Source organism: Stegodyphus dumicola, chromosome 10 (genome assembly GCF_044657685.1).
Source record: "Stegodyphus dumicola isolate Sdum_Otavi_A_Nest chromosome 10, ASM4465768v1".
NCBI classification, from domain to species: Eukaryota; Metazoa; Arthropoda; class Arachnida; order Araneae; family Eresidae; genus Stegodyphus; species Stegodyphus dumicola.
In genome coordinates this window covers 68,693,533-68,716,042 of record NC_140777.1, presented here as the reverse complement: position 1 = coordinate 68,716,042, position 22,510 = coordinate 68,693,533, and the positions used below count along the sequence as shown (strand labels likewise).

General features: G+C 27.9%; 1 protein-coding gene across 2 annotated transcripts in view; it reads right to left on the bottom strand.

Annotated features, from left to right (window-relative positions):
• Nucleotides 1–3,417: 3,417 nt before the first annotated feature.
• Cds (CDP-diacylglycerol synthase) overlaps nt 3,418–22,510 on the bottom strand; it is a 65,931-nt gene continuing 46,838 nt past the window's right edge. For both annotated transcript variants that reach the window (XM_035361456.2, XM_085825056.1), the window contains exons 10-11: nt 15,897–16,000; nt 3,418–12,393 (exon numbers count right to left, since the gene is read on the bottom strand). In XM_035361456.2, coding sequence (XP_035217347.1) covers nt 12,276–12,393; nt 15,897–16,000 — 222 coding nt within the window. In that variant the 3' untranslated portion in view covers nt 3,418–12,275. The remainder of the gene's footprint in view (nt 12,394–15,896; nt 16,001–22,510) is intronic.

Below are 22,510 nucleotides of genomic sequence, written 5' to 3'. Positions count from 1 at the left end.
AATATTTTTAAAGATTTTTAAGCTTTACAACTAATACAAATAAGAACATTTTTTTTTTTTTTTTTTTTTAAATTTACGTCGTAGAACCCTTTAATTTTACTATTTTTACAAATTATTTTATTTTTTCGTATAATTCCTATTATACTATTAAGTAGACAATATTCATTACAATATAAAAAGACTTAAGAAGTTAATATATTAACGAAAAAAGAAAAATAATTTTTTACAGCAAGTGAACATCAGCATAGTTTTCATTTCACTATTTCTTAGATTCCTAAATAACGTTATTCTGTCATTGCACATATTAGAATACCATATATCAATAACTGGCAAATATACCATTTCTCACAGTAAGGAAAATAAAAACTACAAATTTATAATAATACGCAATGTTTTAAGTGGAAAATATAAAATCAATTGTGAAGCGTCTTAAAAGATTGAGGAGAAAGTCTATTATCTACGTATGTTTAAGAATATGTTACGTGTTAGCCTAATTAACTACGAATATGCTTTATCTTTCACTAAATACCTGTTGTCTTTTAAAAACGACTAATGAATGTCTAATTTAAATACATCGGAAGATAACAGAAACCAGATGTGGGATTACAGTGGATCTACATTAAAACACAGTAGTGGACATTATTTTACGTAGAAATGTAACTAAATCAATTTTAACGTATTTTAGTGCGTAAAAGTGTTTGAAAATTATTTTTATTTGCATTTAATTATAGATAAACTTTGAAAGAAGATATTTTTTGAATTGCTGCTATAACTGAACATAAGATTAACGCTATTCAGGAAATCATCTGCCTTATAAGTTGCCATAAGAAACATTAGAATATTAAACTCCAATATTTAGATATTTTAAAGAAAATTACGTTAAAAATTCAAAATGCGTATTTCAGTAAGGATTCAAGAATTAAGCGATTTAAGACTATTAGCTGAAGAATTGGAAGAAGATGCAAATGAGTCTTAGAATGAGCGATTTGAAAAAGATAATTTTGGCGAGCAAAGAGTACGGTGAAGAATGCGCCAAAGAATAGTTGAATTACAATGAAAAAAAAAAAAAAAAAAAAAAAAAAGAAAACGAAGAAACTGAAAAACGAAAGCGTCAGAAAGACAATGGAAGCTAAAAAGAATTATCGCTTAAGTAAACTTGAACTATTGGGAATTTTTGAAACTCTAGATAAACTTCCACAATTCTTACTCGGTATTAAATTTACGGTGGTTACCTATAGGTAACCAGTATACTGTCAAAGATTGGTTACATGAACCCAAAGAAATCTAGCAGTAACCCAATTCCTCGTTTGAATTACTACTGCGGTTACTACTGATGAAATCAACGAATCGGCATATAAATTTCTCTCAATCTTCGTCGACTGGAAGGTAATATATAAGGTACAGTGAAATAATAAAATTAATTTTTTAGTTTAAAAGAAATAAAAAAGGAGGTTTACAATTTTTAATATTTTGTGGAAGATTTAAAGGAAATTGTTCTAGTTAATTCTAATATAATAGATTTTGACACTAAAGAACATATTTTAGAAGAATCTAGTTTTGTTCCTTAGTTCCAAGGTTATGGATATAAAAACATATTTAAAAGATATGCTTTTATAAAAGAATTTTCAAAATACAGTTTCGAAAAGACTGAAACGTGGAGAAAGATGAACTGTTAACTTAAGATTTACAAAAAAGCAAAACATATCGAAATGAATTAGACAAAGGTGGCAAACTTGTTCATTGCTGTGAATAAAAATTTGCATCAACCTCTTTTCATACTCATAAAATTATGCACATGTGCCTAGTGAGTTTAAATTATGACATGGGATTAAAAGTAAAGATAAAATATGAAGCATCATTTAGTCTCATAAATTTCAAAATTGTTCTTTTAAATGGATAATAACTCGCCAATTTAAAAATTATATTTAAATTACTCCAGAGATACCATTTTCGATCAGCGATGGAAACACGTTCGGATAGTTTTAAATAATCAAGATAATGTTAACACGAAAATTATGTTCAGTTCACCTGTAGTGTTATAATTTTGTAATCAATTTCGTAAATATTACGAAATCTAACTTTTCACACGCTTTTACGATTCCTATATTTATATTTACAGAAAATGTGGACTTGTTATAAAAAGTAAAACAAAAAAGTTTAACCACCATACAACAAGAACTGAACGAGACATTTGATATGAAAATCAAGAATCATTCAGGACCATACACAAGTTAAAGAGAGAAATTTTTATATTTGCACAGTAGTTTAGCTAGAGGGGGGAAGGGGCTGTCTGCCCAATTTTTAGTGGCGGCATTTTTTGCATAAAATTATTTTATAGGGCGGATCCTCAAGGCAGGCGAAAAATAATTAAAATTCTAAATTGTCATACAAAATTAAATTGAGAAGAAAAAGAGTTTTTATACCAGATAAAGTATTCCGAGAAATCACGACATAATTTCAATAGCTGAATACTTCTGATGTAACTTTTTTATTCCATCGAAACTTTTAAAAGCAAATTTTGAATATCAATTAAATTATGATTATGGTGACTGTAAGAAAGAAGTCTTTTGGATATTTATTTCCGTTATTGCTAGCGAAATTGAAATGGAAACAAGGAAGGGTGGCCCTTTTGAATTTTTACAGTTTATTCTAAAATGCGATCTCCAGAAAAAGGTATTGGGATACCAGTGCAAAGTATTGTAATACTAGTGCAAATTTTCCTCTCAATTTCTCTCAATCTTGCTAGCTATGAGAAGCATTTTCTAAATAAATATAATTTAAGACGAATTTTTATGAACTTTTTTCTATTCCCCCAAATAAATCATCGATGGTTTTGCATGACAAAAAATAAAAAAAAGGCAAAATAATCATACATTTTTTCCCCTATATGCACTATTGACATTTTTTGTAGCTATTAGTTTGCCAATTCAGAGGCCACTCCAGGAAGCACACTCAAGAACTACACAGAGTGGAAAAAATTCTAGCTACATAACTGTATTTTTACGTTACAAAAAATAAAATATCGTTTAGAAAAACGTTTCAAATGTTGAGAAGTTACATCACCACAGTGGTGTGACTACAGATAGGCAATATTAGGCAATTTGGAATAATTTGTAACTTTCTAATATTGCCCAAAATACTAATTGCTTTGTAAGTACTGCCAAAAATATGAGATGTAACACGGATAAACCCCATCATTAACATTTTAAAACAACGCAGGAACAAAATTACACCGATTCTACACATATTAAGTGTTTGGATAATTCAAACACTGAAGCATAGAAAAAAGTTTTAAAATATATGCAGAAGTCTAATTATTGAGTTAAGATTAAAATTACAAAACAGCATAATCACTAATTTTAGGTATGAGGGTACAGAAGAAATATCAACAAGAATTTAAGATACAACAAGTCAATGGAAAGTTAAATGTATTTTATTTTCTGAACACAAATACCTCCCAAACAACAAAACATTCAACAGACTTACAATCCTATCTGATAAATAACATTTAGCAAGAAAGACTAGACTTTGATTGCAAGATACATACACATTATATAAGTACAGGCCTTTACTAAATAAAATGCCTAAAAGATACCAAAAAAATAAATCTGTATAAAGAAAAATTATACTGAAAAACAAAATCCTTATTTGCATTCTAATGTACATAGAAAATTCATATCAAGTGCTGTGATAGTAATGCAAGTCACTTCTTTTGACATGAAATGCTTACCACATTTATTTTCTGTTGCAAGTATATGCACACCATACATATCTCAATGAATACAAGAAAAAACAAACATCCACAGAAACACTAACACTAAATATATTCAGACATAAACATCACATAATAATCTTTTAATGCTTTCTCATAACAAAATAAAGCAGAAAAAGAAGTGTTTGGAAGAGCATAAAAAGCTAATTTATGATTGAAAAAAAATCATAAATTATTTGTTCATAGCAGGATCATCTATCAAACTATCACATAATGATCAGTGCTCTAAAATTTAACAGATGGAGTGATGTTTCTTCTGAAAAGTACAAATCACAACAGTTACCTTCTATACATTCCTTGATAATACTAATTTAAATTTCATCCAAAAAAAAAAAAAAAAATCATTTTGCAAACTTTGCACTACAACAACTATTACACCATTTCCCTAAAATTTACCACAGTAAAGAAAATTTTTTAAACATTATTACAAAATCTTTCATAAAATTGCTGATAACTATTAACAATACGACTTTCATCAGTAACAGCGCTGATTATAATAAAACATTTCTTAGTTACACACTTTAAATATTTATTAATAATTATAAATATTTATTAATACTTCATTATAATTAATTATACATAAACATCAGCATAATTAAACTATACCACACCTTTTCTCTCTTCAATATATTCCAAGTTAGTCCTGCTTTATTGCACATTTCACATTATTAACTGTTGAAACAATATTTATATTAACCTCAATATTTACTATAAAAGCAGTCTTATAACTATATTACGTCCCAGTCAGATACTAAAGCTTTCCATGACAAATTTCGACTCTTCTCAATCATAAATGCTTTTCTCTCAAGAATGAATGGCCTGAAATTATATCAGTAACTTCTTCATTTAGCAATTATTTTTAAAATAAATTCTGTCTTCAAATCTGGACAATTTCAAGACTTTCATACAATTATTTTCATTATAATAAAACTCATAGCTAATAATTTATCCAATCTAGTAACTAGTTTTTAAAGGTTCGTCAGTCTTCTTTTATTCAGTAACATAACTTCAAGCTCAAAGAAGTACCCATTTAAGTATTCATCCAATAGAACACATGATGATTATAAAGCAGGAATAACAAAGGTATAAACAATGTATTTTCTGATATGTAGATAGTGAAAAAAACTTTACATTAAAGAAAATAAAGAGAGAGAAGGAAAATTACAATAATACATAAATTAATTTTTCTCTGCAATTAAAAAAGTTTTAATTTATTCAGAATGGAAATGAATATATAATATATGAAGATAACCATACACCAATGTATATAGCATTATAAGCATACATTATTTATAACCAGTTTTAATAAAAGTGTTGATAATTATTTTAGATTGTGTAAGATTATTTTAGTGCTTTTTAAAGCGAGATATAATACAAATGAATTCAATTTATGAACTATGTTTGGTGGAAAATTTAAAGTAAGTTTTTTTATTCTTAAGCGCAATTACTTCAATTTATTTTACATATTCTGATAACATCACTATCATTATATTTCACAAAATTAAACTATAAAAAGTATATATTATGAACAACTGACTGACAAGTGAATCAATTATCAAGCATGGAATGTAATACAAAGAAAATGGAATCAGAAGACATTGTTACTTTCAAAAATGTTCCCAGGATGTAGTTCACCATATAAAAACCACTTTAAAATAATCTCAATAAGAATAGTTCATAACTAAGACATCAAAGGAAATATAATTCAATTATATAAATATGAGAAACTTTTATGATTCTTTTACACGGAAGCCCCTAATCATTACAAGTAACTCTACATCCTGATTTCTAAAATAATTAACTCTTTACATATAAATTCATTTGAATTAGTCACACTAAGAAAAATATACCTTCCAACAAACAAATACAAACTGGTACTATCTAATTATACCTTAACAAAACTAATATCTCATTTAATAAATTAAGACATCATAAATTTAAGACATTATAAACTCGAAGTATTCATAAACATTATAATCTCCAAGGATAAACACATTTTTTAATATAAATGTACAATTACATACTTTATTTTACTAATTGAAAGATAAAAAAATAAGAAAAAATTAAACTTTAAAATGCATTTAAATAAACAGTATATCCTCCTATAATATTAACTAAGCACGATGTTACATTAATTAATTCACTTGCTGATTTTAACCACCGAGCATAACTATGCACAGAAATATATCAAGTTCCATTTCCTGTTTTATTATTGCCAATCAGTTTCAGATTTAATGAACTTTTAAACATTACTTTTTATAAATGTTTTAAGACTTTCAAAGTTTTAAGCTCACAGATAACATAACAGACTAAAGAATAAATAGCCAAAAAGATTCTTATACTCTTTAATACTAAAGAACGGTTATAATCACTCTAAAATCAGAAAAGAAGTTTCGTATTTGCTACAACTGTATTGCTTACAGATACTGTGTATTTTGGTTTAATAACATATTAAAATCGAAAACATCTAGGCATAATAAGTACAATAGTATCTAATTGGCTCAATGAAAATATTCTGTTTTATTAATATTGCTGCCATTTAATTTTAATACAAGACATTTTTCTACAGGCTTTGACTATAAATGCAATTTTTTTAAAAACTCTTAACTTTTGAATGTTTTTTTCCTTTGTGTACTGGAAAATTTAACATACATAAAAACAACAATAGAAAAATACATGTTTTAAAATTTGAAACTATTTGAAGAACATAAAAAATATGAATCAATATAATTTTAAGGGGGGATTGCAACTCAAAAGAAACATTTTATTTTACATTTATCAGCAAAATTAGCCTTTTTTTAATGAATGTGAAACATAATACAGTCTTGAAATAAATTTACTAATAAATTATATGATTATTACACATGATCTATGTGTACAGGAACAAAAACATTCCAAGCAATATTTAGTTAAATTGCACCTGATTAACATGAAGTACAACTCCAAATTTTTAGAAATTTAAAAACTTATTAACACTTAGCAGAATACCAAATGCTGCCTGCTGATAAAGAAGGCATCATAACACTAATTTATTGAGAACAATTCAAAGAAAGTGAATCCAATTCAGAGTAAATTTCTTTTCTTTAGCATTTAATAAAAATCAGAATTAAAAAACTTAATATTTGCTGAAACTTAAGAATTTATTAGAAGTAATGCATAATTAGCATAAAATTTATTACTTGAAACCTCTATTTATATTATTAGCAAACTTTCCATCTTATAAAATATGTTAACTTATGCATTAATATTATAAAAATATTTAGAGACATTTATTCAACATTTTGGAAATTATCTTAATTTCATTTCAATGTGATTTATACTTTAATAACTCTACAGCATTTTCCTTCTTTCCTTCACAATAATGCAAGCTAAATCTGAGGTTCTGTTTAAAATAATTTCATCAATAAAGATCTTATTTGCATTAAATTTCTGAAGAAAAACTATAGTTTGATCCAATCTTCTATCACCTAATAAACATGTTACAAAATTCCAAACTACTCTGAAGAGATTTCTCTGTAAATAAGATCTTCCAAGCAAAATATATACTCTTTGCAAGCTCTTGGAAAAAGTGTTTTGTCTCAGTATGTTTAACAGAATAATTATTAAAGTTATAATGCTCTAAGTTTTAAAGTACAACTTTGATAAAAACATAAAAACTCAATGAAAATGAAAATAATACAATCTGTGTCATATCTTCACTTGGAAACCATAGAAAAATCTCTAGTATACTAAACACATATATGTGTGTGAGAATAATCTAAAAAACAAAAACGCAGGCCACTTTCAGCATAGGGGAACATTATCATAGTATTTATAATCTAAGAAGTTATGATTTTGAACTGAGATTAAGAAGATTTATATATACGAAGAAATAAATGCAATTAGATATATCTAATTTACTGAATTTAGAATAAGCATTTAAATAATAATAACTTTCAGAGAAACATCTACCAAAGGAAAATTAAAAACTTTAAATTTGACAGTGACCAAAATTTTCTAATACACAGTAACAATTTAAAGCACTGCTGCTATTACCAGAAATCTTTTAACTACTTCTAATGGTTATTGCACATCTCCTTACTTTATTAAATATTACTATAATCTTCAATACTATGGCCTCCTATACTTCCTCCATAGGCTTTGCCATCATCAATCAAACAAAGACAAGGTATCTTCAAGTTCTAAGATCTCCTAATTCCTCCCTACCACCACAGGAACAGGAATAAGTAAAAATGTAAGAACTGTTTTAGAACAGAGGGTTATCAACCAGGTAAGAATTTCATAGTTTCAGAAGGGGGAATGCAGTTAGCCTTTTACTTAACTGTAAACTTGTTACCATGTCTCACAGCTGGATCATTTTAGATACTTAAAGCGGAAAGTCTTTTGTCTAAAGAACAATGTGTTGCTTATGTTTGAAGAGCAGTGTATAATTATCCCTTTTCTCCAAGTTCATATAATGAAATGGTAAAAAATTCATCATAAATAGGATGAAACATGTAGAGATAGTATCACTGATGAAAAAATGTGCTTCTGTGGGTGCATCAATTACACATAAAATCAAATTAAAGACGTTTCAGCCAGTCTGATAACATAATTGCATGAGTTAAACAAAAGCTAATTAAGAACTGCTAAATTGACAGTGTGCCCTACAGTGATGCTGCAGCCCATGTTCTGAGCACAAAATTCCATCCAGCGTTGAAAAAAGGGATCTGAAACGGTTATAAATATGCTTTACCATCAAGAAAATACTCTTGTTCAATGTTCAGAAGTGTTTTAACGACTTGGAGTGCCTCATGTTAGAAGTTTCACAACAACTTTGAAGCAAATGTTCATGCTCACTTGGCCTCACACCTAGTGATTTTTTGCATTTTTCAAAGTTAAAGAACACTCACTGTAATTACAGGTCTTTCAAATCCTTCCATTTTTGCATCAGTGATTTTTCAGTTGTTCAAACAGGCTCCTAAAGCAGCACTGACTGCTGACATGCAAGCATTGCATCATGATTGTGAAAAAATATATTTGTTTTCAGGGTACCTAAATTGACAGCAATTTTAGCTTTTCTAAAGTAAATATTTTTTTTTTTTTTTTCCAAAAATAATTAAATCTTTGAATTTGAATGCACCATATATTTTGTAAACTTTCATAGCAATTACATAGCATGTTAGAATTTTTTCATATAAAATATATAAATGGTAAAGTCATTAAAACATTATACAGAAGAAAGAAGAGAAAAACAGCAACATACAGTGTGAAGCACTTTAATGAACACTGATAATAGCTTGGAATGTTATAAATGCATAAAAATGTCTCACAATAATTGGAAAAATATAAAAAATCCTTTTTATTTATTCCCCTCTCCAAAAATGACATTGAAAAACAAAATGAAGAATTAAATGCAAAAAGAGTTTAAAAAATTTCAACTCTAAGATAACTTTTTGCATCAAAAGAGGTTTAAAAAACTTTAAAACAAGAAATAAATAAATGTTAAAAAAATAAAAGGAATAAAACTGAAAGATTTGTAGGCACTTTACAACGAAATTTTAGAAATTAAATTTATGAATTTAAAGTGCTAAAAAATTACTGTTTATGAAGTAGTTTTGCACAAAGGAGTTTGATTAAAACTTCTTCGAAAAATAATTGTAATATTTCAACACAAAAAGACTAAGGAAAGACAAAAACCATAAAATATCTAAACAATGCTTCCTGTCATTATGATGCATTCACTTCTAATAATTTTTAGAATAATTTAAAGGACCAAATTAAGCACAAATTAAAATCACATGTTCAAGTAATCTCTTATATAATTAAATTTTCTAAAGATATACAATACTTAACAAATCACTAATTAACAAATTCTGATTGACATCCACACATAATATTTATAAGCATATATACTAAACATAAAACTGTAAGTAATATGAACATTAGAGAATAAAACCACGATAGCAGCAAATAATTATATAAGCAGATGTAGACTTATAAATATTCCAAAGATTACTTAGACTTATAAATATTTTCAGTCTAATTTTATGGATAAACTGTAAAAAATATTTTTTTATAAAATGCATACTATTTTGCTTGAAAAAATTATTTTGAACTTGCAACAGACGTTTTATATACTGTTTTGTTTGTTTAAACAATATGCAGATCTATAGCTTTATTAACTATCACAGTACTATTGACAATAATATGAAATTAAACAAAATATAAATTCATGATTTTAGAATGAACTGAAAAATGCTAAATATTGTCATTTTATTAAATTTTCTCATCAAAAGAAGAGGAGGGAACCACTATGCAGAAGCTTGCCTTTAATTGTTATCAAGCAAGGGAAATGACACTTGATCTTTTTTACAGTTACATTAAATAATTTTCAATACTGTCTGTTGCTTTATTTTACTCTAATTAAGCTTTTCAAATAATTAATGATCACATTTCCTTCAATACTTTTTTTTTTTTTTTTTTCTAAATTTTTAACTATTTCAATTTTGTGGTCACTGAATAATTTAATGACTGAGTTCATAATTAAAAATTATTAGGACTTTCATGTAAAATTACTACGCAACCATTATGATCACACTTACATAAGCTCAAACATAAAACTAAACTATAACATTCCAGTTACATTGTCATAACATTAATGATTTTAAAATACAGTAACAACCTACATTTTTTCAAAATACAAAGTAGATTGTGCTTCTTAACAGTTAACTCTTTTAAACAGCTTTCAAATCCTAACAATAATATAATTGGCTTTTCTAAATTAAAAAAAAATTACATACATAAAAATATATACAGATAAAATCGTCAAAAAACTTATTTTTATAGTAAATTCTACACTAATTCTGAATAAATTAGTTGATAAGAGAGAAAAAAAAAAAAAAAAAACTTCTTTAATTTTAATTCTTTACATAAATCACAACCTAACAACATAAAACAATTATGCTAATTAGTCAAGAGATTAGTGCTAAAAGAAACTGTAAGTAATAAAACTTAAAAATTTCAAATATGCATATAATCTTTCCAAAATATTATAAAATATTTAACCATTTTGAATGACAAATCTAGCCATAATTTCAAAAATAAATGAGACATAATTCAAGCAAAAAATTACAATGATATAGCGCTATGATGCAAAAATATGTATGCATTGTTTCTTTTAAGAACTAATTTGATTGAAGAAAAAATACTAAAACAGTTAAAAAACACAATAAAAGATTATTCTGATATACACTGGCAGTTATTCTCGGGTGTATTTAATTATCAATTTTCATTCTGACATTCCTTCTGATGTAATATTCATGAGAAAGAATAAAATTAATAATAGGTAAGCACAAAATTTATATTTAATGACAGAGTCATTAAAACTATCGAAAGATATAAAATATGTCTTCCACCAAACTATATATTTATGCTCCAGAATAAATATTTATAACAGAAGCATCACTCCACAATAGAAAAAAAGAATATATACATATATATAACTTAGGATATCAGCTTGTATTTGCACTCAGGTAAAGCTGCATAAAACTACTATAAAATATACAATATTATAGTAATAATTTCTCAGATATATTTTAAAACATCAAAGTTCTAAAATGATATGAAAATAAGTAAGTTTTAAAAAATAAATACATAAAATGTAATTATATATTACATACATTCAAGAGAGTAATTTAAACCTCCATATACAAAGTAAAAGATTCCAAAACAAAATTATGAACTTAACATAATCAAATACATACGTAAGCCTCCAGTAGAAGTCTTAAATGTCATCTTGTTTTGAAATGCAATATAACAACAGTAAAATTACTACTTAATAATTCACATCTAATTAAAAAACAAAAATATGCATCTTAACTTTAAATTGTGACAGAAATGTATATATGTGGTTCAATATTAAATTCAAGCAAAAATTGTTGAGTGAAATTTCTATATGAGATGGATGTTTAAAGCTCAAATTAATATCTTTCCATGGAATGCAAAGTGCATGATGAGGAAAATAGAACTATAGAATTTCAATATAATTTTCTTTCCTTTGTATTAAAACAAATTTTTTTAAATTCAGTTTAAAAGTCTAGTGGAATTTATATATCTGCAAATGAATTAATAAGACATTATCAAATTCTATTGCATTTTCTAAAACTAAATAGGTGCCTACTTTAGCATATTTTAAAAATACAATTAAAGTATTTTGAATTAATAAAATATTACATAAAAAACATTTTTATAAAGAAACAAACACAGTCTGATTTTTTTTTTCATTTAAAATTACATTAAATGCATATTAAAGAGAAAGAAATTTTAAAACTTAAAAAATTAAATTGCAAAATAAAACCAAGAAAACTGCATAGCTTCAACAGAACTGTAAAGTCTGCAATTCTAAACTAAGATATTGGCACATGACATGCTACTTATTTATATAGAATAAGAGTGGACATCTGTAAAGGATTATGATCACTTAAAATTGTCAGTTAAGAATCACAATAACTGGGCACCATTTTTATGATGGTATTTCACCTCTGGACAATAGGTGGTCTTTAAGAGAGTTAAAAATTTGCAACTGTTGTTCAGTTTTCAGCAACAAGACTTGTTGTAACAGCTTTTGAGGATTAGGAGCTCTAAAAAATAACAAAGAAAATATTTAAAAGGGTGAAAAATTATTTTATTACTTCACATGTTTAAGAAACCAAAAAAAAAAAAAAAATATATATATATATATGCACATTACAGTTATCCAAAAACAGATAAATTTCAAAACACGTGCTATTTATTAGTTAATCGTACTCCTAAAGAGTTTCATATAATGCATAAAATTTGAAGTTAAGAAAAAGATAATTCTTTCTTTATATACAATATAATTACTGTATTTTTATTCCTATAAAATATATATAACTTTTAATACATTTTAAGGACACCTATTCTGATTTGAATTAAATATTAACAAAGTTTTTTCTTATTTTCTGATAGGTATGAAATATGAGCTAAATATAATACCAATTTCATGTTGAAAACATTTCATGTTTTATGTTTTAATTTTCTTAATACACACACACAACTGATTTATTTTCAATCATAAAAGCTATTATAGATAAATGCAGTTTAAGATGACATAAATAGACAAATATCAAAACATTACAAAAAGTATTTATCTCTTAAACATTTAAAAAAAGAAAAATATTTATGCAAGATAAAAAAATATGTAAATCAACTTTATCATTTAATTTAGTAATAGTCTCTTTATTTCTCATTTTTAATTTGGCTATTTCCTTTCTGTATTCTAAAAATTGTACTGCGCCATTTCTAGATTAATGTATGCCACATGGCTTGCGCCCACGAGTTTGAACGAACTAGAGGCAAGGTTACAGCAAATATGGAACGAAATGTCTCAAGACATCATACAGAACTTGTATGACTCAATGCCTGATCATACTGCATCGTGCATTCGCACTAGAGGGGGTCCAATGGGGTATTAACTTCTCCATTCTTTTGCCTTTTTCTCTGAAATAAATTATCCTATTTCTTTGATTTTTGTATCATTTACTTATAAGTAGTCATTAGGCATGTAAAATTTTGTTTCATTTTGACAAGTCCTTCTTGGTGCATTTTTTTGTCCATGAGTGTATATATATATATATATATATATGTAATATTTTGACAGGCGGGCACAGAAATGGCAAAGCTTGACGATATAACTACATTAAAGTACAGGTGTTCTTGTGGCTTAGTAGAAGGCTGCAAAATGATGACAAAGAAAGATTTAGCTTTTAGACTCCACATCTTTATTCACTTCTCACCGTAGATCATTTTTCCTTTACATAAAATTCACCAAATTAGATATTCAATAGTGATTTAAAACTAAGTACGATTAAATTTAGACTTTATGTGCTTTTAAATTGAAATGCTTTTGATGGACAAAATGTATGGTCTGAATTCTTTCCCCCCCAAAAAAAAAATTCTAAGAAAAATAATAAACTTGATTTCTACAAAATGATTCAAAAAATTAAAAAAAAATTAATTTAATATATCAATATCATACTTTCAGAGAACAGGACCTAGAATATTTTTAATGCTTTGGAAATTTAAAGCCAATGAAAATAGAGGATATAACAGAAAACAAAATCTTGGTTTCCCACAAAAAAACCCTTCGCTGTCAAAATATTTAGTAAATTCATACAGGGATCAAACAGTTATTGATTTCGTAGTTATTTATTCTTTTTTCCCTCCATCAATGTATAAAATGGTGATACCTTTTCTTAACTCTCATGCCTAAATATTAAGCAGCCAAAAGGTGGGCAAAAAAAGTACATAGAGCTGATATCTTCCCATTAAAGGCAATTTTCTTCCATTTGAACATGTGATGGAAAATTCATTCATTTCATTCATGGATTTTATAATTTACATTGCAATATTTCAGGAAAGTATTTTTCAAACACTTTCCAAGATACTTATGAAGAAAACATCTAATACTAAACAGGAAAATTTAATTGCTGGATTTCAATTTCACAGTATCAAAGTACAAAAACAGATGCAATCTGTATCTGGCACATGTATAACCTGTGTTTTAGAAAATATTTTCTTTATAATGAAATAAATAATAACTTATAGATATTTTTGCTTCCCTGGCGGAAAGCATCTGCAGTGTTTTTAATATAATCACAAAAACCAGTTTATTCACTAACTCAAAATAAATACAGTCAAAAGTCGTTAATTCGGACACCGATAATCCGGAATGATCTATAATCCAGACCTCAAAGCTACAAACGTTCTGCGCAGTAAGACCTTTACGGCTGCGAATTTGCATGTGCGCAAAATACGTTTAGGAATGCGCGTTTAATGTATAACGGACGGTATAAGCTAAGCTAAAATTATCTAATTCAGTTAATGTTGCAGATTGCGTTGTTCCTTAATCTTCGAATTGGATTCGGCTTATTATTTTTTGCAGACTGTTAGAGCAATTTTATAAAAGTAAGCTTGAACTTTCGATTATGTCAAATAGAATTTCTAATATATGTTTACTATTATGTAAAGGATCTACAAAGTGAAAGTATGTTTCGAAGTCCATTAAACAAAAACTGGATAAAGGCATATCCTTTATTTATCTAAACTTTGTTTATGTTTAACGCTGCAGTGCACAATGAATTGGAAGTTGATCTGTCAGCACTATCCTTATCTTCAGGGCAGATGTTTTTATTTTATTTGCCTTATAATTCCTTACTAAATGTAGTATTTCATCTCGATGTACTTCAGCATTGATATGATTTAAATCAAATTCCTCGTCATTATAATTCGCTTCCGATAGCAAAGAAAGTGACAGAGGTTATTGAAAACGAAAAAATTTTGATTGAAAAATTAGTCAGTATTCTCGACACAGCAATTATGGGACTTGAACAGCAGAACTTTGTAACTGAACAAGAAATTATGTCTGTTTATAGAATTAAAGAGAATGTATTATCACATAAAAAACGAAGCAACTTAAACAACTTACATTGAAAGAAATGTTTAATAAAGTAAACAAATAAATATTAAGCTTTTTTTTTTGTAAATTTTGATACCCTTTAGATCATAATTGTTCTTTATTTCATAAATTACGGTTTCATATTTTTAATTTTATAATTTCTGCATGCCATCTTACCAGATTTAAACTGATGATCTATAATCTGGAAAAATCGATAATCCGGAATCGCCGAAGTCCCGACGAGTCCGGATTAACTGCTTTTGACTTTGAAAAGTTGAAGAGTATAATGTATCAAAAAATAATACTTCAAACAAACTAATTTTTTGATGAACATCAGATAGTGTTTTTACATGGCTGCTTCACACTCCATGCCTGACACTGTATATATATTGTGGGGCAGAGCAGTCTACAGAAATTAATCATGTACATTTATGCTAGACAGATCGACAGGGTGATCTTAAATGTTTATATGTACATGTTAAGAACATTTTATGTTGCTATAATGAACTTATATCAACTTTAAATACAACAGAGTTAAATTCAAGCATTAAATTTTCAGAAATATGAATTTTTTCCCCTCTAAATGTTACAAAAAATAATAACTTTTAAAATTGTTTTATTATAATAAGAAAAATAACAATTATAATTCACAAGGGGAAAAATTACCTTATAAAACTGGATATATACACATTTACAAATGTGGCCATTAGGAACTGACAATCAAATCTATCCATAATTCCTCCATGCCCAGGAATGATATCTCCAAAATCCTATATTATGGAAAATATCCACAATACAATAACAATTAAAAATATATAAATCTATGTATGTTTTTATTTTTTAAAACAATTTTATATCACTTGGAAAGCTTTCAATAAAATATTTCAGGTTACACACAATAATTTCATCCTTTATGAAAAAACACAGTTTCACAGCCATTATAAAACCAGGAAATTATTTACTCTATTCTAGAGACCGATTTAGTTGTTTGCCCATTATTAGTTTATACATAAAAATTTGTTACAAAACTATAGTAAATATAAACTGTTACAAAATTGTTTATTTCATAACAGAAATATGTATTTCACATAACATATTTAAATGAAATTAAAAGTTTAAAAGCTTGGAACTGTCACATGTAAGATTTCTGATATCTATTTTTTAATTTTCCTACAACAAATGATTATTTGAGTGATGAAAGAAACATTATTGCCATGAAATAAGTAGCATTAAGAATACTTTATAACAGACATGATATAAATGTAAATGAATTAGCCTTCTTGATGCTCTTAATTTGTTGAAAATATCTTGGAACCACATCTCAGAAAAGACAATAAAGAAATGCTTTAAGTATGCTATACTTTTAAAAAATTATGAAATAAGAAGAACTAAAAACAACTTCAATTAATATGAATTGTTGAAGAATGATCAAAAACAAGTTGCTGCATCAGTAACAGAAGAAGACATTTGGCAACCACTTTCTGAATAATCCAGGCATATCATGTAACAAATTTTTTGAAAATATGAAATTGGTAAATTTTTTACAAATGCTGAGATGAGGGTTGACCTATGAGCAGTGACAGCACCTCTACTTGTGCACATGAGCATGTGAAACTCCAAAGAAATGTGAAGAAATAAATTTATTAACAAATAAAATAATATTAAATACATTTCTATATTTTCATCAATTTCCAGGATGAGTTTTCTTTCCTCCCTTTTAAATATACTAATACATAGCTAACATACTATACTGTAGGCTACTACAGCACAATGCACTTGGTTTTCCCTCAATTGCACATGCTATCAAAGAAATGCTCCTGAAAACCATTTTCTGGAGACAGGAGCAGAAGGGCAAAGGCACCACACCACTGATACCACTGTATTCACACATCATCTGTGCGGGAGCTCGCACTGTTTGCAGTTATCTTGTTTAAATTCTCCCTTGGTTTGCTATATTCAGTTAGTTAATTTGTTTTTTGCATTTTCTTCTTTTTTATTGTTATCATTTTTTTAATATATTTGTTATGAACTAGTCTGAATAGTTAAAATAGCACTTAGTAAAATCAGTGTTTCAGAAATAAAGCAATTACATTTCTTAATGCTGGCTTTGGAACGAAAAACTGAAATGAAATTACTCAGGTTAACACCTTTGATAAATCTTATCCAGGTGATGAAATGTAAGACTATATTTATATAATATAAGATATATAATATAAGATTTCAGAAGGGAATTCAAACCTGATTTATAAGAGAAATGTTCATGGATTTGTGGATGTGAATCAACTAATAGGCAGTTTTGTTTTCTATGCCCCATTTTGTAAAATGTAATTAATAGTGATCCAAGTTGGGCGAGTTATGGAGTTGCTCATTTATCACATCTACCACAGAAAATAATAAAGTATGAACACTCACATTCACATTTAAACTCCCTTTTAGAATTTAATTTCTAGGAAAGGTAGATATTTGCAAAAAAACTCAACAGTACAATGAGACAATGACTTAGTGAGAAGGTGCCAAAAATTGTTATGTTCAAAACAAAAATTATTGATTGCATTCTGTTTTGTGGTACATCTGAGCTTGCATTTCGAGGACACGATGAATGCAAGGACTCATTAAATCTGGGAGTTTTTAGAAGTCTTACCAACTTCTAATCAGAACTTGTTTCTTAAAGACGATTCTCACTAGTGCCACTATTTTTAAAGGAACGTCAAAAGAAATTAAAAATAATTTATTAGACTGCATGTTCATTGTTTCTCAAAACAACATAAAAAATGAGATCACAAAAGCAAGTTTTGTTAACAGCAGATGAAACTACTGATGTGTCATCCACTCCCTAACTGATTGTCATTTTTTGATTTCGTCATTTTAATAACAGACAACTGTTTGAAGGATTCTGGGAATTCACGAATCTACCTGGCCATGATGCAAAATCTATAGCTGAATGCTTCCAAGCAAGTTTATAAAAAGTAGTAGACAAACCCAAGATATTAACCACTTGTGGTACGACTAAACTTCATGGTTGCGGTGCCGCGCACTACAATATAACAAGCGGTAAAGTGTCTCACTTACGGCACTCTGCGTCTGCGAGTACAATCCAGAGCTCTAACTCTAGAAATAAACAATCTCGTTGTTAGGCGATGTGTGCACCACGTTATTTTCATTTTTTGCGTGTGGTTTGAGACAAAAGCATCTCGACGTGCATGGCATGTCTTTTTAGCACAAGTGGTTAATATCATATATGCAAGCGTGATGGCTGGTCATCATGCTGTTGTTCAAGCTTTTATTCAACGCACCTACTAGAATGCCCAATTTGTGCATTGCTACATACATCAGCTTAATTAAATTGTTAGGCATGTAACCAGTCAGAACTGGTAAGTTCAAGTAATTTTTTCCAACCTTACTAACCTTTTCAATAACTCTTCAGAGTGAATTGCTATTTTCTATTAAACTTTTAGAAAAGGATACCTCACAGTTCAGCTACTAAATGGAATTTACAGAGTATGAATATAGGGAACAGTTAATTGAATGCATAGAAAAAATAGAGTAAGCATCTAAACAAGCTGTAAAATAAATTGAGTAGAAGCTATCTGCCATATGTTAGGAAACTCAGAACTTGTGTTTTGGCTTACACTGTTTCAAAATATTATAGCACATGTTGATGTGTTACACAACCAGCTTCAGAAAACTTATCCAGCATTGATTAGAAAGCAAATAAATATTTTCCAACAATCATTAGAGAAAGAAAGGAAAAGAATGGACATAGTGACAGAGGAGATATTGGAATCACAAGAAACTTCAAGGAAAAAGGAAGAGAGAAAATATTCATATAAACAGAACTGTAGGAGCTAAATATACATACTATGTTATCACAAATCAGGCAAAAGAGAGATTTTGTTCTATTTCTCACTACTCTGCTCGTCTCTTCTCGAAGCTCCAAAATTCCAGAAGTACGAGAAACAGTTTCCAACTTAGATTTTTGACCAAACAATTTATGTTTATTCTACATTACAGAAGAGACGTCTTAAAACTGAACTAAAAATAATTCACAAATCAGATTCAGAAATATGACTGGTTTCATCAGGCTTCGACAATTTATTATAGAAAACTACTTACAGACTATGTTTTCAGAGATTACAAACTGTTGCTAACTATTTTTACTATCCCAATGACCTGTGCTGAAACTGAGTAAAGCTTCTCAACTCTAAAGTAGCTATCACTTCTAGGGACATACGCAGCTAGGCAGGACAATTCCGAAAAACAAGACTCTAGTAGCACTGGTATCAATGGGAGGTTTCCGAGAAATGTTTCATCTAGCTAGGAGCAACATGTCTCGGCTATGAGCAACATTTTGAAACCTTCCCAAAAATGTTCCATGCAGAGTTCTGCCAATGAGATGGAAGTTCTGCTTCTGAAGGATCACAGTAATTTTCAATATGGCGATGGCTCTCGTAAAATCATGGACGGTGCAAATAGAAGCCGATTTAATTGAAGACATATGGAAAAAGCCATATATATATTGCTGTTTTGTTGTAGTATAATTGTCTAAGAAATTTTTAAATGTTCATATATTCATTAAATTTATAATTGTGGAAATTTCAGAGTAGACAATATTTTACGATGTGCTATTTTTGATGATTTGTTTACAAATTATTCATCGCCAAAAGTTCACCAAATTTGTCATATTTCGTGCTGATCATGTGTAAAAAAATTTTATTGTTATGTAACAGAATTTTTTTTTATTAAGGAAATAATTTTTTAAAATATGTTTGTATATGCACAATTTTATTCTGCTAATTACTTTTATTACTTTTAAATTGAAATTGCATAATCAGCGATTATGTACATTTATTATAAAATAGATTATGTAATAATGAGGATACACATTAAAATTGTATGCTGTTATTTTCATGTTATTAAAGAAATGCTTTTTAGATTCTAAACACATTAAGAACTATATTTTTGTTATAAATGCTACATATTGAAACATTGGAAATTTACAGATTTATTATTATGAATGATGAAAAACATTTGTAGATACATTCATTAATATAAATCTTATTCATTACATTAATACTAATAAACATACATCAACAACTTCTAAACCATCGCATCTCTCTCTCTATGTGTATGCAAATATATGACTTATTAAATATGTGTGTATATATATGTGTGTGTGTGTGGTGTGTATGAATACAAAAATGAACGCTGCCAAAAAGTTTATTTGAAGTTTACTTCTAATTCATATAACGATTATGTAAATGGCAGCAACTGCAGTCATCAGTTCTTTGCACATTATGTATATGGAATACAGAGTTGAAAAATTTTTGCAGTGCATTTTGTGGATATGGAATACACAGTTGAAAAATAATTGCAGTGCATTTTGTGCATTAGGCTAGACATTAAAATTCACCCACTTACACAAAACCTTGGCATTTGTAACTATACTTGTGAATTTAAACAAAAAAAAATTGAGCAAGTAGCCTTTAACAAAAATTTAACATTTTGGGGATGAAATAAAAATTTTTGACTCATCACAAAACAAATATCAGTAAATGACATTATATCATGTACACTGCGCAAAAAAAAAGGGGGGGGGACAGTTTTATATCTCCCGTTCTACTGGGCCGATTGACAAAAGTCAAATTGCGTTTTTCATGTCTCGAAAGTGCGACTTAGGATATATATTAGATTTATATATAACACCATTCTAGCATAGTTATTTTGATACGAAATCAGACTTTAAAGCACAGTTAAAACGCCTTTCAATGTTCTGTTCAGAAAAGATACATAAATTAGAGAGATATATATTCGACATCTTAATTTAGGATGACTTGCATACATTGCTTTAAACAGTTTTATCATTGTGCCCACTGCTTTACACAATTTTATCATCCTATATTTAATTTCTAAAACTGTTATTCATATTTTAGTAAAATATTTTATTTTTGAAATAGCAAGAATCAAACTTCGTAACATTAAAAAAAAAAATACTAAATTTTATGCAAAAAATTATTTTTTCTTCTTAGTGTCTTGCTCTTTTTTTTTCAGGCATTCTGCAAGTATATTAAAAAGCATCCAATTTTTTGAAATAGCTTGGTATTTCTGACAATAATTTTAAATAAATTTATCGCCTTCTCCTTCAAAAGGGCCCATAAACGGCCAAGTGGTAAAGATGCTAAATACTGGTAATTCACTCCAGGGTTCAAATCCCGGCGAATAGGCTTGTTGCATGGGCGTTTTCGTGGCTTTTCTCATGTATAATGTGTATACGAGCTGGTTTCGCTTAGAAAAGTTCTTCACAAAGGCATTCCTCCTTTTAGGCAGATAGCCCGGCTTTGCCGTAACTTAATAATCCGAATCAATCGATTTCATCAATATTTGGTGAGAGCCTTTACCAGTCTTTAGAGGCTAGGTATTTTTGAAGGCATGAGATGAAAGGAAAGACTGGTTTCATCAAGAAGGAAAACGACTTCAGATGACATTCATATACGTCACTGGATAATTTCTGAATCTTCAAATAATTCGACTGAGAAATCATGCTGTGCTCCGTTTATGATACAATATGATGTTCTATGATGTAATTTAAATTTATACAACCATATAGTCAAAAACCAGTCGCTCTTCACTTTAAGCTGCAGTGATATCTTTTTGTCTTTTCTGTTAGCGCAAACTCAGTTGCTGCTATTTGCTGGTGTACATGTCCAAGTGTTTTCTCATTGAACACCCAACTTCCTTGAAGTAGATACCCCTTTAAATTTTTGCTTTTTTCCCCCTAATTTCCTTCTTTCCTTCCACATGTTTTTTCAGCACTGACATAAGAAAATTAAGATTTTTTATTTTTACACGTCCATAAATTTTGTATTCTTGTCAAATTTTTAAAAATATTAATTGCATTAATGTGTTTCAGCTTCTAGACATTTTAACTATAAATAAAGTTTAAAGCAAAGTCCAAAGGATAAATATTTTAATTAAAAGATTTTTGTTAAATGAGAAAGAAATAAAACATTTGAGCAGTGCTTATCCTGTACCCAATTCTTGTATCGGGTGCAAAAAAATCTTAATCATAGAGTTTTTAAGCCTAAAAATTTCTACATTAAAGATGTTTTTTATATAACCTACAATATGAGAAAAAATTACTACTTAAAACATTCTTTCTAAGAGGATTAATGTAAAAATTTATGTTTATATATATGTTTTTTAAAGCTGGGACATGATCCAAAGTGTCAACGTCTTGTTTGCTTAAAAACATTGTGAAAATAAACATCAAATGAACTTTTCTC